General features: G+C 32.4%; 2 protein-coding genes across 2 annotated transcripts; one reads left to right on the top strand and one right to left on the bottom strand.

Annotated features, from left to right (window-relative positions):
- Positions 1–2,434: 2,434 nt before the first annotated feature.
- On the bottom strand, positions 2,435–5,535 carry LOC104238207 (cytochrome P450 CYP72A616-like). Its single transcript, XM_009792502.2, has 5 exons — positions 5,089–5,535; positions 4,706–4,926; positions 4,371–4,618; positions 3,875–4,259; positions 2,435–3,049 (listed from the first exon to the last, which is right to left on the bottom strand). Exons 1-5 carry the CDS (start codon positions 5,357–5,359, stop codon positions 2,627–2,629), a joined length of 1,548 nt encoding a protein of 515 aa, XP_009790804.1. The 5' UTR covers positions 5,360–5,535; the 3' UTR covers positions 2,435–2,626.
- A 3,164-nt stretch (positions 5,536–8,699) lies between these two features.
- On the top strand, positions 8,700–12,754 carry LOC104238206 (cytochrome P450 CYP72A616-like). Its single transcript, XM_070150794.1, has 5 exons — positions 8,700–9,022; positions 9,689–9,906; positions 10,576–10,823; positions 11,030–11,411; positions 12,162–12,754. The coding sequence occupies exons 1-5, from the start codon at positions 8,749–8,751 to the stop codon at positions 12,585–12,587; spliced, it is 1,548 nt and encodes a 515-aa protein (XP_070006895.1). The 5' UTR covers positions 8,700–8,748; the 3' UTR covers positions 12,588–12,754.
- Positions 12,755–16,463: the final 3,709 nt, after the last annotated feature.

The following is a 16,463-nucleotide window of genomic DNA, read 5'->3' on the forward strand; positions in this document are numbered from 1 at the left end:
ATCCCTATTCAAAGGAAGATTTGACTCTTTATTATTAGTCTATGAAAACAAAGTTCAGGTAAGGAATTCTGTTGACCGGGGAGAAGGTGTAAGGCATTCCCCGAGTCCCGTGGTTCTAGCACGGTCGCTTTATTGACTTAAACATGGCTTTAATTAATTATGAATAAACTGTGATTTCTATGATTTTCATGTTTTACCTATCCGCTTTTATTTATTAAAAAAATGAGATTATTTTTTAAACGAATCAAGTGTGTACATCCGTTTGTTTATTGTGCCAAAATCATGTCACGCGTATGTGTACACAATTGCGGTAATTGATTTATTAATACTCACCTAAAACTTACTAACGATATGTGAGTTATTGCATGGAGAATTATCCTATATGTTAGATTTAAGAAAAAGTAGAGCCAACTAAATTCAAACCGAATACATGACCTAAATGACTAAAATGGCAAAAAATGAAAACTTCAAAATTAATGACATGGTGCGCACATTTAAAATCTATTGTGCCTATTCTATTATTTTCTTTGAAATTTATTTTTAAGAAATCCAAAATTTCAATAAATTACAACCAACACTCACATGGCCCCTTCTACACTTTCTAGATAGTCTAAATTCTATGTTTAAGAAGCATAATTTAATATACTAACTCAATGATGATACAGGCGTAAGCACACAAATAAAGAAAATTAAATTAAATTAACTAACATGCTCATGCTCAGAAACACAGCTTTATTCTCATTTGCAACATTAAAAAGAACAACGAAAATAATATATTAAACAAATATAGAGTTAGAAAATGGACCTAAAAAAAAAACCTTCCAACATAGATAAGGAAAGTGAGCGGAAAACCTTGGATGACGACGACCTCAAGAGACAGAACATCGACTTGAAAAAATGTTGTTGTTTCACATGAAAAAAGTGGACTGTTTTAAGGTGATTTCAATAGAGTTTTGGGTGTTGATTTTTGGACTGTATTTGGGTGGAAAAGAGGACTATTTCAGCTGGATTTCATTGAGTTTATAAGAGTTGTTTTTCAGTTGCCTTTGGAGCTATTTTTTTGGCGTTAATGGAGGTAAGTTTTGCAGCATTTTTGGACAGCTTTTACTGTAATTTCGGGCTGCTTTTTAATGGATTTTTCAGAGGAGGAAGATGGGTGACAAAGGGAGAATGTAGTGGCTGCCTTCTTCTTGGTATTCATCCGTGTGTGTGTTTTATGGAGGGGAAAGAGATTGTGAGTGGTGGACAAGTGGGGGACAAAGAGTGAGGAGCAAAGGGGAGTGGGGTAGAGACAAAGGAGAGTGGGATGGCGGATAGGTGTGGAGGACACGGGAATATGGGTATGGGAATGCGCGTGTGAAATAGGAACGGGAAGATGGGTGGGAAGTGAGGTATTTGTGAGATAAGTGGGAAAAAGAATTCAAATATGATCAAAAATTAGGTGTTCACAAGGGTAGAAAATTAAATAATTAATAGGTAGGCGTATATTTTCCTTGTCGACACCTGTAATATTAGTGTTAGTCTTGTACTTTTTTATTTTTAAATTTCTATTACTACAAGTTGTTCTTTCGCTTCGATTTTTTTGCTTTCTTTGAGACATTATTATCTGTTGCTACTGCTTCTTTTTTAATCTTTCCTTGAGCCTAATGTTAATCGAAAAGAACATTTCTACGTTCTCAAGGTAGGGATTAAACATATTTATACACTATTCTCCCCAGACCACACTTGCGAAAATTCAATGGATCTATTGTTGTGGTTGCATGCAACACACCATAACATACTTGTTTGGTTATTTATACCACATTGTCGTTTAGGGTGATACTTATTCCAGTACAAAATTTCACGATAAATACGGGCAGTTGAGCATTTTTCTAAAATAACTATTTTATGCATCTCTTTGGTCCGATTTGCACACTTAGCTAAACAGAAATTAGAAAGAGTTTAGTTTCAGTTAGTGTATAATCTATTGTATTATTTAAAAAGTAATTAGAGGTAACTAATACTCCCTCTATTTTAATATATTCGTCTGACTTTCCTTTTTAATCTATTTAAAAGGAATGACACCTCTTTATTTTTGGTAAGTTTTAATTCAAATATTTTTATTTTATCATTAATGGCATATTTAATGTCACATGCAAGATTCAGAAGATATTTATCGTATGTTATACACACCATTAGTTTAATATCACAAGATTAAAAAGTCTTATTTATGTTCACAAGCTTCGTGACAAATCAAATTAAGATTCATAAAATGAAACGAGGAAGTAACAAATAATCTTCTTATTTCAATCACAAACTTCTTCTAAGATTCAATTAGAAAAGCTCGCCTTATTTCAACATTTCTTAGGAAACAGATATGTCTTTCTTAATTTCATTCATATCAGAGTAACCAAAAACAAAGTTACTGTCTTATAAGGATCATAAGGGAAAAGACTTTAATTCAAAGCACCCGACCATAAATAGGAGAGGCAGAACAGAAACTTTAAGTTTATGAGTTTAAAATTTTCAGACATGACAACTTAACAGACTCAAGATAGATTATTTATACATATTAAGTAAATTTAATCTAAATACATAGTCTGCCAAATCCGTAATTAATACTCTAGCTCCGTCCCTAAAGATAATGTCAAAGCTTTCGCACAATGACAGGTGCACCATACTGAGGTTGAAGAACCAGAGCGGTCATGGTCGGGCCATGAGCATAGGAGGGAGAGAGTTCAAACGAGTAATTCTGTAAGATTTTAGCCAAAACAAGTTTGACTTGAATCATAGCGAAATTCATTCCAAGGCAAATACGAGAACCCCAACCAAAGGGAAAATACATCAAATCTTTGGCTGCTTTTGATACTCCTTCTGAGAATCTTTCTGGATTGAAAATAAGAGCATCTTCTCCCCATTGCTCAGTGTCGCGGTGGATTATTTGCAGAGGCACCAAAAGCTGTGCACCTGATGGAATTATATAGTCTCCAAGTTTTGTCTCTTCGTTTGTTTCTCTAACAAGAGAACCTGACGGATATAACCTCAGAACCTCGTGCAAGATCATAGTCACCTACATGTATTGTAGAATTAAGTAAATCAGATATAGACAGACCTCTCTATAATAATATCCTTATATAACAGACATTCACTATAAAAGTCAAGTTTTACTCGGAACCGAGTTTTATGTTATGATATAATATATGTCATCTATAACAACATTTCACTATAGCAACAAAAAATATCTGAACAAATAAAGTTGTTATAGAGAGGTTTGACCGTATATGTTTTAGCATGAAGAGGAGCCTTGGAGCAATAGTAAAGTTGTCTCCCTGTGACCAATAAGTCACGAGTTTGAGCCGTGGAAGCAGCCACTAATGCTTGCATTAAGGTAGGCTTACTATATCACACCCTTTCAGGTGTGGCCCTTCCTCGGACCCTGCGTAAACGCGGGATATCTTGTGCACCGAATTGCCTTTTTTTTTTTTTTTTTTTTTAACACTTAAAAGTCTCTTTCGAGTTGAAGTTCCGATGCATTGACAATGTACAAAATATTTGCTCAATCGAGTAACTTGTAAAGTAAAGAGTTTAAGTTCTGTATATTAACGGGTGTAATATTTATACAATTAGGTACTTTAAGCAAGTCCATGTAAATTTCTTGTAAAAATTGTAACTTATCTAGTATTATAGGTTAAAATTTACCTATAGTATTAAAAAATCTTTAAAGTGTCAGCATATCTCCAAGATATATAAGCCTTAATTGGTAAATTGATAAAAAGGATAACTAACTTACTATCACATGTAATCTATACTGATAATGTAAAATAAATTTATATTGTTAGTATATAACTTAAATCAAAATAGTATATACCGACAAATCATAAGTGGAGACTCTTACAATTTTTAGCTGGTTCAGTTGATCAAACTTAGGTTCATCTTTTCCAATGATTTCAAGAACTTCATTCCTAGCTTTTTCTTGCCAATCTGGATGCATAGTCAAAACAATTGCAGTCCAAGTTAATAAAGTTGCAGTAGTCTCTTGACCCGCAAAATAGAAAGAGTTGCACTCTTCTATTACATCTTCTGTACTCATTCCCTTGTTCGAGTTCTTATTCCCTTGTTTTTCTTCTTGATTAGATTTCATCAACAAGCCCAAGAGGTCCTCATTGTGTGCTTTTCCTGATTGTACCTCTTTCTCTCGCTTCTCTATTATCCTTTTTAGCGAACTACGGACTATGTTATAGATGTACAATCTTCTTCTATTAGTTTTTGTTGGCACAAACCTATTACATAAACAAGAGCCTCAGTAAAGACAGTGTGAAGAACGTTTATACTATCAGGTCACCGTTAGTATATGTCTTAATTTCAAGATTATAGATTTCATTTCGAAGTACCTTAACCAAGGGAAGACATTAATAGCAAGTTTTGCAGTGAAAACAAGTTCACACTGTTCCCTCAGAAGCGAAAATATTAACTTCCCTTCTTCAAAGTTACTACCAAAGGCTGCTTTTGATAGTATATCTCCGGTTAAACTATGAAATTCTTGTGAAATATCCAATTCGCAAGAACCCTTTGATTCAGTTAACTTGTCCCAACTGCTTATCATTTTTTCTGTACACTCTGTAAATGCCCCCAACATAAGCTGCATGCATTTGAAAGGCCAAAATGAAAATAAACCTCTGAACAAAAAATGACATAAAAGTAAGGTAACTACTTAATTGAAAAATACCTTTAATTTTTCCAAGTGGAAAGCTGGATTAAGAATTTTTCTGTGTTTAGCCCATTTTTCACCATCGTAAGTCCCCAATCCTGTTACAAATAGCTTGAGGAAAGCACTGATTTTTGGTTTTCTGAACCCACCCGATTTATTTGATAGTACTTCCCGTATTAGCTTTGGATCCATTATGGTCACTCGAGGTATCGGTCCTAGCCAAAATAAGAAAAGTTTCTCTGCAAATGACGGAAAAATTATACGGTGTAAATAGGTCAAATATTACTATTTACGTACCAATTAAAGTTTGAACACGGTCTTAAACATTTTCAGTAAAATTCCTGATTCGCCAATATTTTGTGCTACTAAAGAAAATCATGCAAATTAGTAAGAGTACTTACTGTAAGTGGTGGCGAGCTCATAGAACAAAGGATTTAGTCGATGGGTGTAGTCGTGATTCAAAGGCATGGGTTTAGATTTAGCTATTTTGTTCATTTCCATCATCTCCTTTAGATTTCCATAAAGAAATCTATATGGACGGCCATATACTCTTTGTTTTCGCAGCTCCTTTTCCACTGTTTTTGGCCGCCACCATATCAAATACAGCAATTTCAGGCACCAAAAGGAGAATGAAAGGCATATTGGTAGAGCAATTAAAACTGCAATACTCATGCTTTTTGCCTCTTAAGTTTGTAGTATTTCTTTGGTTCTTCTCTACAATATAAAGGAGCAGGGTATATCTAGTTAAAGGTTAGGACGGATTTTAAATCTTGATACTTCAGATCCTAAAACATTGTAAGACCTGTATATTTGTATTAGCATTTGTAAGGTTGCATAGTGAGAAAAGAAGAAATAATCTAGTCCCTCCTTTTGATTGTATGTGACATTATATTACTTCATTATTAGTTCGTTTAGAAAAGAATTATAGTATCTTTTTATATTTAGAAATACCTAATTTTAATTAACTTTTTCATCTTATCTTTAATGACATATTTTTATAGCCAAAGATTTATGTTTAAAATCACAAATTCCAAACTTGTTGTTTCCAAAATTTATGATTTAAATATTGTTGGCAATCTGATTATTTATCTAGTATGTTAGAAAGCTTTTTCAAAAACTTCAGCATAATGCTGAAGTTTTTACAAATGAACTAAATAACTCTTTTGCTGAAGTTTTTGAAAAAAGCTTTATGACAAATCTAATGAATCCAGGATAAAAAAAACTTCAGCTTCTTCAGTGCTTAAATTTTTATCAATCAACTAAATAACTTCAGCATCTTCTGCTAAACTTGTTGAAAAAGCTTAATGACAAAACTAATGAAACTAGGGGAAAAAAAAACTTCAGCTTATTTAGTGCTGAAGTTTTTATAAATGAACTAAATAACTTCAGCATCTTCTGCTGAAGTTTTTGAAAACGCTTAATGAAAAACTAATGAATCCAGAACAAAAAAACCTCAGCAAATAGAGAACAAAACTTCAGCAACTGTGCTTAAGTTCAACAATTACAAACAAAAACTTCAGCTACTATGCTTAAGTTCAGCAATTACAAACAAAAACTTCAGCAAATAAGGAACAAAACTTCAGCTGCTATGCTTAAGTTCAGCAATTACAAACAAAAACTTCAGCAAATAAGGAACAAAACTTCAGCTACTATGCTTAAGTTCAGCAATTACAAACAAAAACTTCAGCAAATAAGGAACAAAACTTCAGCTACTATGCTTAAGTTCAGCAATTACAAACAAAAACTTCAGCACACTTGGTTCAGAAATTTTTGCTACTTCAGGCTCGTCTACTAGAATGTTGAAGTTTTGCGTGATTGCTTTTGCTACTTCAGCCCCGTATGCTGAAATTACGCGAAAAAGTGGATACGCTTGTAATTTTTTTTGCAAAGCGAGCACAAGTTAAAACGTGATACAAAAAGCGGGTATAGATGAAAATGCTCCCTTTTAACACATTTGGCTACTCGGCAAAAACTATCTATAATCCCTAGCCGATAAACATATATTATATATAATAGTATTAATTATGTATAATATATATCTGTCGACTATTCTTTTGGGTTGACGGCTATTAAATTAATTTCTCAATAAATTTCCTAAACTTTATATCTTGCACGTAAATGACTACTCGGAATTGTGTTAACTCCAAATTAAAGGCAACAGTTGTGTTTAATGTAGTGTAAGTTCGATAACACACTCGGAACTTCGCATTGCATGATTTTCAGTGATTACTTCTGGTCAAACATCGTAAGTATTAAGAAGTTGTTGGAAAAGAAGCAACTGATATTTCTTCACAGATTTTTAATGCTATAATAAATTTTTCAACCTAATTCGAACCATCACAGATTTTTAATGCTATAATAATAAATTTTTCAACCTAATTCGAACCAGTGAATGAGCATTAACTGTTGAGACAACCAAAGTATATTTATATAACAAGGAATCTGCGGGTAATCACCAAAGGATGTGGTGTAGTGGATGAGACTGTTGTTTCCTTAACCAAAACTCTCGGGTTCAAGCTCTGGATATGGAAAATCCTTAGTAGGGAGCGCTTACCCCCAATGAGGTCCTACACAGCGCGAATCCGGATATAGTCGAACTCCAATGCAAGTACCGAACACCAAGTGACAAATCAAAAAAAAGGAATCTGCAGGTACGTGGGACCAAGGCTGCTTTTCATTTGTTTTCAGACCCAGAAAATTCGTGTATATTTTGTCGTCTTATAAATAATATAATTGTGTAAGCATCATTTATTTTACTTTGAAAATTCTGCTTGATATTTGAAAAATATGTACATCAATTTTGGAATTGTTTTAACATCCTTTATTTTCCCTTGGTGACTCAAACTCTACGTAAGAGTTGAAGGTGGAAGGTGTTGGATTAATAGCATATTTAGCTTAGCTTTTAAAAATCAGCTAATTTTCAAAAGTGTTTTTTTTTTAAATATTTTTTTTGTATGAAGCAGTTTATATTGAGCTAATTAATATGAAAAGTAATTTTAAGCAACAATTAGTATTTAATCAAGCATTTAAAAAGTATTTCTAAGTGAATTTTCTCAAAAGAGCTTTTCAAAAAAGTATTTTTTAGAGAAATTACTTTTTTCTACTTTTTCAAAATTGTTTCTGCTTCTACTTAAAAATAATTTTTTTCTTCTAAAAACTTGGCCAAACACTTCAACTTTGAAATAAAAGCAATTTTGTGGGGAAAAGAAAAATATTTTTGGCCTTGGAGAAGCTTGACCAAACGAGCTATAAGTTTGTCTAGTTTGTTATTATTTTTTTCAGATTTAAAATCTTATTTTGAAAACATAAAAAAAGAATCTTTATTTTGAAAAACGTTTTGGGCTTGAAAAAGGCTGAATTTATTGGCTCATTAAGTCAAGGAGACTTCTGTTAAGCCCAAAAATGTAAATCCAATTGTTTCTCAAATGATATCAAAAGGGTTTTTTTTCGATACTAAATTATAAAGTTATTTACCTGAAATATCTGAAGTTTACTACTTTCTAAAATTGACTCACATCAATTTTCGAATCTGAAAGAAGTTTCCAGAATAAATCTTGTGACATGCCAAATATCCGTTGATATTAATAACTTCTGCAAACCGAAAAGAAAAACGAAGGTATTTACGAACATATACCTTTTTCAACTTTTATACAAATTTGATACAAAATTTAATATATATAATAACATAAATCTTTAAAATAAATTTTATACAACTAATTATACAGTATATAACTTATTTACAATTTATTTATAACTTTCATACAAATTTAATATAACTACGAATGGTCAATACACTGTATATTTGTTGAGTAGGGTAATGTTTTCTAATTCTTTTGGATTTGTACATGTGATATATATATAAAATTTTAGTCATGATTCTTTTTTATTACATGTTATGTTTGTTGTTATTGTCGTAGAAGCAGACAATAATCCAATAACGTAGGACTAGTTTCCTTTTCAGTTTCACTATTAAATAGAGCCTCCTTTAGTACTCTTTGAAAGACCACCTTCTTTCCTATAATTTGATATCCTCACTGTGTACATTCAGCTTATAGAAGTCTATGGCAGGTGTAACACTAATTGCTTCTACAATATTTGGAATTTTTGTGGCTATAGTTTGTGCTAAATTTCTGTATAAAATATGGTGGTGGCCAAAAATGATGGAGAAGAAGCTGAAAAAGCAAGGAATACATGGCCCTCCCTATAAGTTTCTCTTTGGAAATCTTAAAGAGATGATGAGAATGTCTAAAGAAGCTAAGTCAAAACCTCTCTCTTTAACCCATGATATCATGCCTTGGCTTAATCCTTTTCTTCAACATCTTGCTAACAATCACAGTAAGTCCAAATTTCTAACTCTCCTTTTCACATCCGATCCCTTTTTCGTTGTCATGTTTTCCTTTTCGAGAGTAATTTGGGCTAATCTTCGAAGTTAAAGTGGATTTAATCAACTTAATATCTTAAAACTAAATTTTGGGTATTCAAAAACAATACAAATAGTACTATAAGTTGCAGTTCTTCTCATGTCAATATGCATGAGGTGAAAGTTCACATAATTTGTATTCAAGAAATGGACAAATGCAATATGTCCCAAAATAAGTGTCACTTTTTGCCGTTCAAGAGTTAATTTGACTATCTTTAAAGTTAAAAATGGATTCCATCAAATTAATTTTTTATTATTAAAAAAAATTATATATTCAAAAGCTATATGAAAAGTAGACTTGTCCAGGGCAGAGGTAAGACTGCGTATATCCTCCCCTCCCCTGACTCCATTTGTGGGAATACATTGGATTGTTGATGTTGATATTGTTGTTGTATACTAAAAGTAGTATAAGTTAGCAATATGTCAATACGATTGAAAAATTTGTATTTTAAAATGATGGTCAAAGTTCACATAATTTGAATCACGAGAAATAAAAAGTGAAACGTAATTTGAGACTGAGGGAGTATTAACTTTCTGACGCGACTACCATGCAGTAACTAATAACAATATTATGATTGCAGAGAAAATTTTTGTGATGTGGGCTGGACCGACACCTCGAGTTACAGTTACAGATCCGAAGCTAATTCGAGAATTATTGAACAAACATCAAGAATTCCACAAGCCTGAAGCTAATGCCTTCATTGAGATGTTTGTGACTGGACTTGCTAGTTACAATGGAGAAAAATGGGCCACCCATAGAAAGATAGTAACTCCTGCCTTTCATATGGACAAGTTAAAGGTATGAGTAGTAGTTAATTGCTAGTCTTAATTTCTTGCAAGGATTCAATTAGATACAAACATTTGATAGAAAATAATAGGCCATCTGGTCATGTGACTTCAAAAAGCACAACCCAATGCACAAAGTATTTCGTATTTACACGTAGGGTTTGGGAGAGTACCACACCTCAAGGGTGTAATGTAGAACGCATACCCTAATGCAGAGGCGGATCCAGGATTTAATGTTTACTGTTGGTATAGCAACCTTAAGTAAATATACGATAAGTAACTGAGTTCACAATCAAATATTTATGGATATTTAATAAATATTTTAATACATATACATGGTATGCGCAAAAACTACTGGCTTCCCGAAAACCTACATATAATAGGCTGGATCCGCCCCTGCCCTAATCCAAGCATTAATATCTTCTTCTACGGATTGAACTAGTGACCTATATGTCACACTGAGACAACTTTGCCGTTGCTCTAAGAAATGACTTCTACAAGTTAAACACATCTTTTATTTATATATGGACAACGTCTATATAAAAGTAATTAACAAAAGGACCACATCTTGAATTTATTATTCCAACACAATCTTCTAATAGAATGATATGATAAGATAAAGCTGTACCTTATCTTATTAGAGTAGTAGTAAATTAGATTATGTGTGTGTTTGCCTTTACAGAGGATGTTTTCATCAGCATTTTGTGCATGTGTTGAGGAAATGATAAGCAGATGGGAGGAATTGGTTAGCAAAACAGAGACTTGTGAGTTGGATATGGAAAGAGAGTTTATGTTCTTAGGTGGAGATGTTATATCAAGAGCTGCCTTTGGTAGCAATATTGAAGAAGGAAGGTCAATTTTCCTACTTCAGAAGGAGCAATGCGAGCTTATCTTGGCTTCCCCATTCACCCTTTTTTTTCCCTGGCTAAGGTGCATTTGAATGGCAACTCCTACACAATAAAATTAAATTATATTAAAAAAATTTTTACACTATCAGGTCACCCTGTAATTTTGAAAATAAGACAAATTACTTGCTACAATAGATAAACGTGGTGATCTGATAGTGTAAATCTTTTTATACGACAGTGGTGTTTTATAAGTTAAACTCTTGTCCAATAATCTACAACTTGTTACAGATTTCTTCCAACAGCATCAAATAGAAAAGCAAGGGACAACTATAAGAAAGTTAGAGGTATGATAAAAGGAATAATAAAGAAGCGAGAAGACGCCGAACGATCAGGAATTACCATGGAAGACAATGATGATATCTTAGGCCTACTCTTAAAATCAAGAAATGAAGAGAAAAACAAGTCTAAAACAGGACTAACGACGGACGATGTGATCGAAGAATGCAAAGAATTCTACCTTGCAGGTCAAGATACAACCTCAGCTTTGCTAACTTGGACACTGGTAGCCTTGAGCATGCACCCTGAATGGCAAGACAAAGCCAGGAAAGAAGTTCTTCATGTCATTGGGAAAAATAAACCAAAATTCGATGACTTAAATCAGCTAAAAATAGTAAGTAATTAATACTTCCTTCGTTTTATTTTGTGTCTAACTTATTTGTCTGGGCATATGTAGTTTTAAAACTTGAAGTTAAATTGTTTCCAAATATAGAAATTAAAGGAGTCATCAAGCCATGAAATAGCCTTTTGCAGAAATGCAAGGTAAAGTTGCGTACAATAGATCCTTGTGGTCTGGCATTTCCCCGGACCCCGCGCATAGCTGGAGCTATGTGCATCGAGCTGCCATTTTTTATCTTTTATAAACAGACTTATAAAAAAAGATTTTTGTTACATACACGGCCAGTGTAAAGATTCTTTTACATAATCAGTAATCTTTAAGGGGTCGTTTGGTTGGAATAAGGTTTATACCGGTACAAGTTATGCCGGTATAAGTTATGCTGGGATTAGTTATGCTGGGATTGTTGTTTATTCATTGTTTGGTATGTTGTATTAAGAATGACAATTGCATAATTTCTAAGAAGAAGATATAAGTTATACCGGTGCTAATTACCCCACCTTCTATAAAGTATAAGTTATCCCAGTGTTAAAATTAACACCGGGATAACTTATACCCGGTTTGCTAACCAAATAGAATATTAAGGTGGTATTAAATTTTTATACCACCCTTATACCTTCTTATACCTCATACCAAACGACCCCTAAATGTATTAGCAGGCTAGTTACAAATTCTATGAGATTACCAATTTGTGTTGATCAATTGATTTACCTGTAATTACCTAATGATGATCATTGATCACTATAGATGACGATGATCTTCCAAGAGGTGTTGAGATTGTATCCAGCACTGCTGCTTTATCGGAGCACGTCGAAGAGCTGCAAGTTGGGAGACATGACAATTCCAGCAGGAGTACAAGTATTTGTGCCTACACATCTGGTTCATCGCGATCGCGAAGTATGGGGATATAATGCTTTGCTATTCAATCCAGAGAGGTTCTCAGAAGGGGTTTCAAAAGCAGCAGGAAAAGAGCATCAGTTATATATTCCTTTTGGTTGGGGTGCTCGGATGTGCATAGGGTTGAACTTTGGCATGTTAGAAGCCAAGCTCGCTTTATCTCGAATTCTGCAGCTCTTTTGGTTTGAACTTTCTCCTTCCTACACTCATGCTCCTTACAGTACTCTCATTCTTAAACCTCAGTATGGTGCTCACATAATCTTGCACAAACTTTGACCAATCGATCACGCGGGCTTGTTATTGTCATTTCCAATAAGGTTGATCAGAAATCTAGCTTTTGCTATTTATGCATTTCAGAACACTATCATTTTAGAATTTGGATGTCATGAATGCTTGTTGTTAGAATAAACGCTTTGTATTTGTAGTAAATGGTATCTGAAATAGATTGTACTAATCAAGAGTGAACCATTATTTATGGAAATGAGATAGTATTTCCTAATAGATAGAAACAGAAAGAGTTAATATCCTAAAATCCCCTAAACTATCATATTTTTGTTAGTTTTCCACTTAAACTATTCAATATTTTCAAAACTCCCAAGAACTATGTTGCCCTAGATACTAAAACCACATAGTTGCATTCTTTCACGTGCGTCTAGTACACGCTCATAATTATCTACAAAACGTGCTATGTGGCACTATATATGGCTATTTAACTCAGTCTAAAAATCTCATAGACTATAACTTTTTTGTTAATTACCTATTTGATGTTTTATACTTCAGTATCTTTTTATATTTAGAAATACCTAATTTTAATTAACTTTTTCATCTTATCTTTAATGACATATTTTTATAGCCAAAGATTTATGTTTAAAATCACAAATTTCAATTTTTTTTTTAAAACTCCATGTTCTCTCAAACTACATAACATAAATCGAAAAAGGGAAAATAATATTTTATGACTCGATGAGAAAAAATTAACCCATGAAAATTGAGATTCATTATTAGAAGTGAAGAGAAGCTTTAATTAATTCAATTATCCAAATATTTAGAATGAAACTCAAAGTTTAAAATATTAACCGAAATTTTGAATAAGCGATGAAATGGACATGGCTTACACATGCAAAGTCCATGAGGCCCAAATTGCACATTTTGGACAAATAAAAAATTGGATTTTTAACTCGTAAAAATTACACGGGGCGCATTATTTGGTTGCTCCCATTTAATCTATATTTATTTTTTCAATTTTTTTTTAACTTGTACCCACTTTTTAAACAACTTCAACCACCTTTCTCCTCCTCCTCCTCCTCCTCCTCCTTCTTCTTCTTCTTCTTCTTCTTCTTCTTCTTCTTCTTCTTCTTTCTTCTACTGATGTTGGTGCTGCTATGAAACTTCAATTCATGAGATGATTTGTCATAAGTATGTTTATCAGATTATTTAAAAATAAATTATAAATAATTATGCAAGTTAGTAGACAATAGTTTATGAATATTTCCACGTACGGGAAGTTTAAGGTCACACTTAGTGATTCTTTTCATGATAATTCTGTTCTTTTCACGTTTATTGTTTCCAAAATTTATGATTTAGATACTGTTGACAATCTGATTATTTATCTAGTATGTTAGAAAACTTTTTCAAAAACTTCAGCTTAGTGCTGAAGTTTTTTACAAATGAACTAAATAACTCTTCTGCTGAAGTTTTTGAAAAAGCTTTATGACAAATCTAATGAATCCAGGATAAAAAAACTTCAGTTTATTTAATGCTGAAGTCTTTATCAATCAAATAAATAACTTCAGCATCTTCTGCTGAAATTTTTGAAAAAGCTTAATGACAAAACTAATGAAACCAGACAAAATAAACTTCAGCTTATTTACTGCTGAAGTTTTTATAAATGAACTAAATAACTTCAGCATCTTCTGCTGAAGTTTTTGAAAACGCTTAATGAAAAACTAATGAATCCAGAACAAAAAAACTTCAGCAAATAGAGAACAAAACTTCAGCTACTATGCTTAAGTTCAGCAATTACAAACAAAAACTTCAGCTACTATGCTTAAGTTCAACAATTACAAACAAAATCTTTAGCAAATAGGGAACAAAACTTCAGTTACTATGCTTAAGTTCAGCAATTACAAACAAAAACTTCAACACACTTGGTTCAGCAATTTTTGCTACTTCAGGTCCGTCTACTAGAATGCTGAAGTTTTGCGTGATTGCCATTGCTACTTCAGTCCTGTATGCTGAAGTTACGCGAAAAAGTGGATACGCTTGTAATTTTTTTTGCAAAGCGGGCACAAGTTAAAACGTGATCCAAAAAAAGAGGTATAGATGAAAATGCTCCCTTTTAACACATTTGGCTACTCGGCAAAAACTATCTATAATCCCTAGCCGATATACATATATTATATATAATAGTATTAATTATGTATAATATATATCTGTCGACTATTCTTTTGGGTTGACGGCTATTAAATTAATTTCTCAATAAATTTCCTAAACTTTATATCTTGCACGTAAATGACTACTAGGAATTGTGTTAACTCCAAATTAAGGGGAACAGTTGTGTTTAAAGTAGTGTAAGTTCGATAACACACTCGGAACTTCGCATTGCATGATTTTCAGTGATTACTTCTGGTCAAACATCGTAAGTATTAAAAAGTTGTTGGAAAAGAAGCAACTGATATTTCTTCACAGATTTTTAATGCTATAATAAATTTTTCAACCTAATTCGAACCACTGGATAGGCATTAACTGTTGAGACAACCAAAGTATATTTATATAACAAGGAATCTGCTCGAACCACTGAATGGGCATTAACTGTTGAGACAACCAAAGTATATTTATATAACAAGGAATCTGCAGGTAACCAACAAAGGATATGGTGCAGTGGATGAGACTGCTGTTTCCTTAAGTAAATGTCTCGGGTTCGAGTTCTGGATATGAAAAAATTCTTGGTAGGGAGCGCTTACCTCCAGTGAGGCCCTATACGGCGCGAATCTGGATATAATCGAGCTCCAATACAAGTACTGAACACCAAGTGACAAACAAAAAAAAGGAATCTGCGGGTACGTGGGACCAAGGCTGCTTTTCATTTGTTTTCAGACCCAGAAAATTCGTGTATATTTTGTCGTCTTATAAATAATATAATTGTGTAAGCATCATTTATTTTACTTTGAAAATTCTGCTTGATATTTGAAAAATATTTACATCAATTTTGGAATTGTTTTAACATCCTTTATTTTCCCTTGGTGACTCAAACTCTACGTAAGAGTTGAAGGTGGAAGGTGTTGGATTAATAGCATATTTAGCTTAGCTTTTAAAAATCAGCTTATTTTCAAAAGTATTTTTTTTTTAAATATTTTTTTTGTATGAAGCAGTTTATATTGAGCGAATTAATATGAAAAGTAATTTTAAGCAGTAATTAATATTTAATCAAGCATTTAAAAAGTATTTCTAAGTGAATTTTCTCAAAAGAGCTTTTCAAAAAAGTATTTTTTTAGAGAAATTACTTTTTTCTACTTTTTCAAAATTGTTTCTGCTTCTACTTAAAAATAATCCAATTGTTTCTCAAATGATATCAAAAGGGGTTCTTTTCGATACTAAATTATAAAGTTATTTACCTGAAATATCTGAAGTTTACTACTTTCTAAAATTGACTCACATCAATTTTCGAATCTGAAAGAAGTTTCCAGAATAAATCTTGTGACATGCCAAATATCCGTTGATATTAATAACTTCTGCAAACCGAAAAGAAAAACGAAGGTATTTACGAACATATACCTTTTTCAACTTTTATACAAATTTGATACAAAATTTAATATATATAATAACATAAATCTTTAAAATAAATTTTATACAACTAATTATACAATATATAATTTATTTACAATTTATTTATAACTTTCATACAAATTTATTATAACGACGAATGGTCAAAACACTGTATATTTGTTGTGTAGGGTAATGTTTTCTAATTCTTTTGGATTTGTACATGTGATATATATATAAAATTTTAGTCATGATTCTTTTTTATTACATGTTATGTTTGTTGTTATTGTCGTAGAAGCAGACAATAATCCAATAACGTAGGACTAGTTTCCTTTTCAGTTTCACTATTAAATAGAGCCTCCTTTAGTACTCTTTGAAAGACCACCTTCT

This window comes from Nicotiana sylvestris, chromosome 7 (assembly GCF_000393655.2).
Source record: "Nicotiana sylvestris chromosome 7, ASM39365v2, whole genome shotgun sequence".
Classification (NCBI taxonomy): Eukaryota; Viridiplantae; Streptophyta; class Magnoliopsida; order Solanales; family Solanaceae; genus Nicotiana; species Nicotiana sylvestris.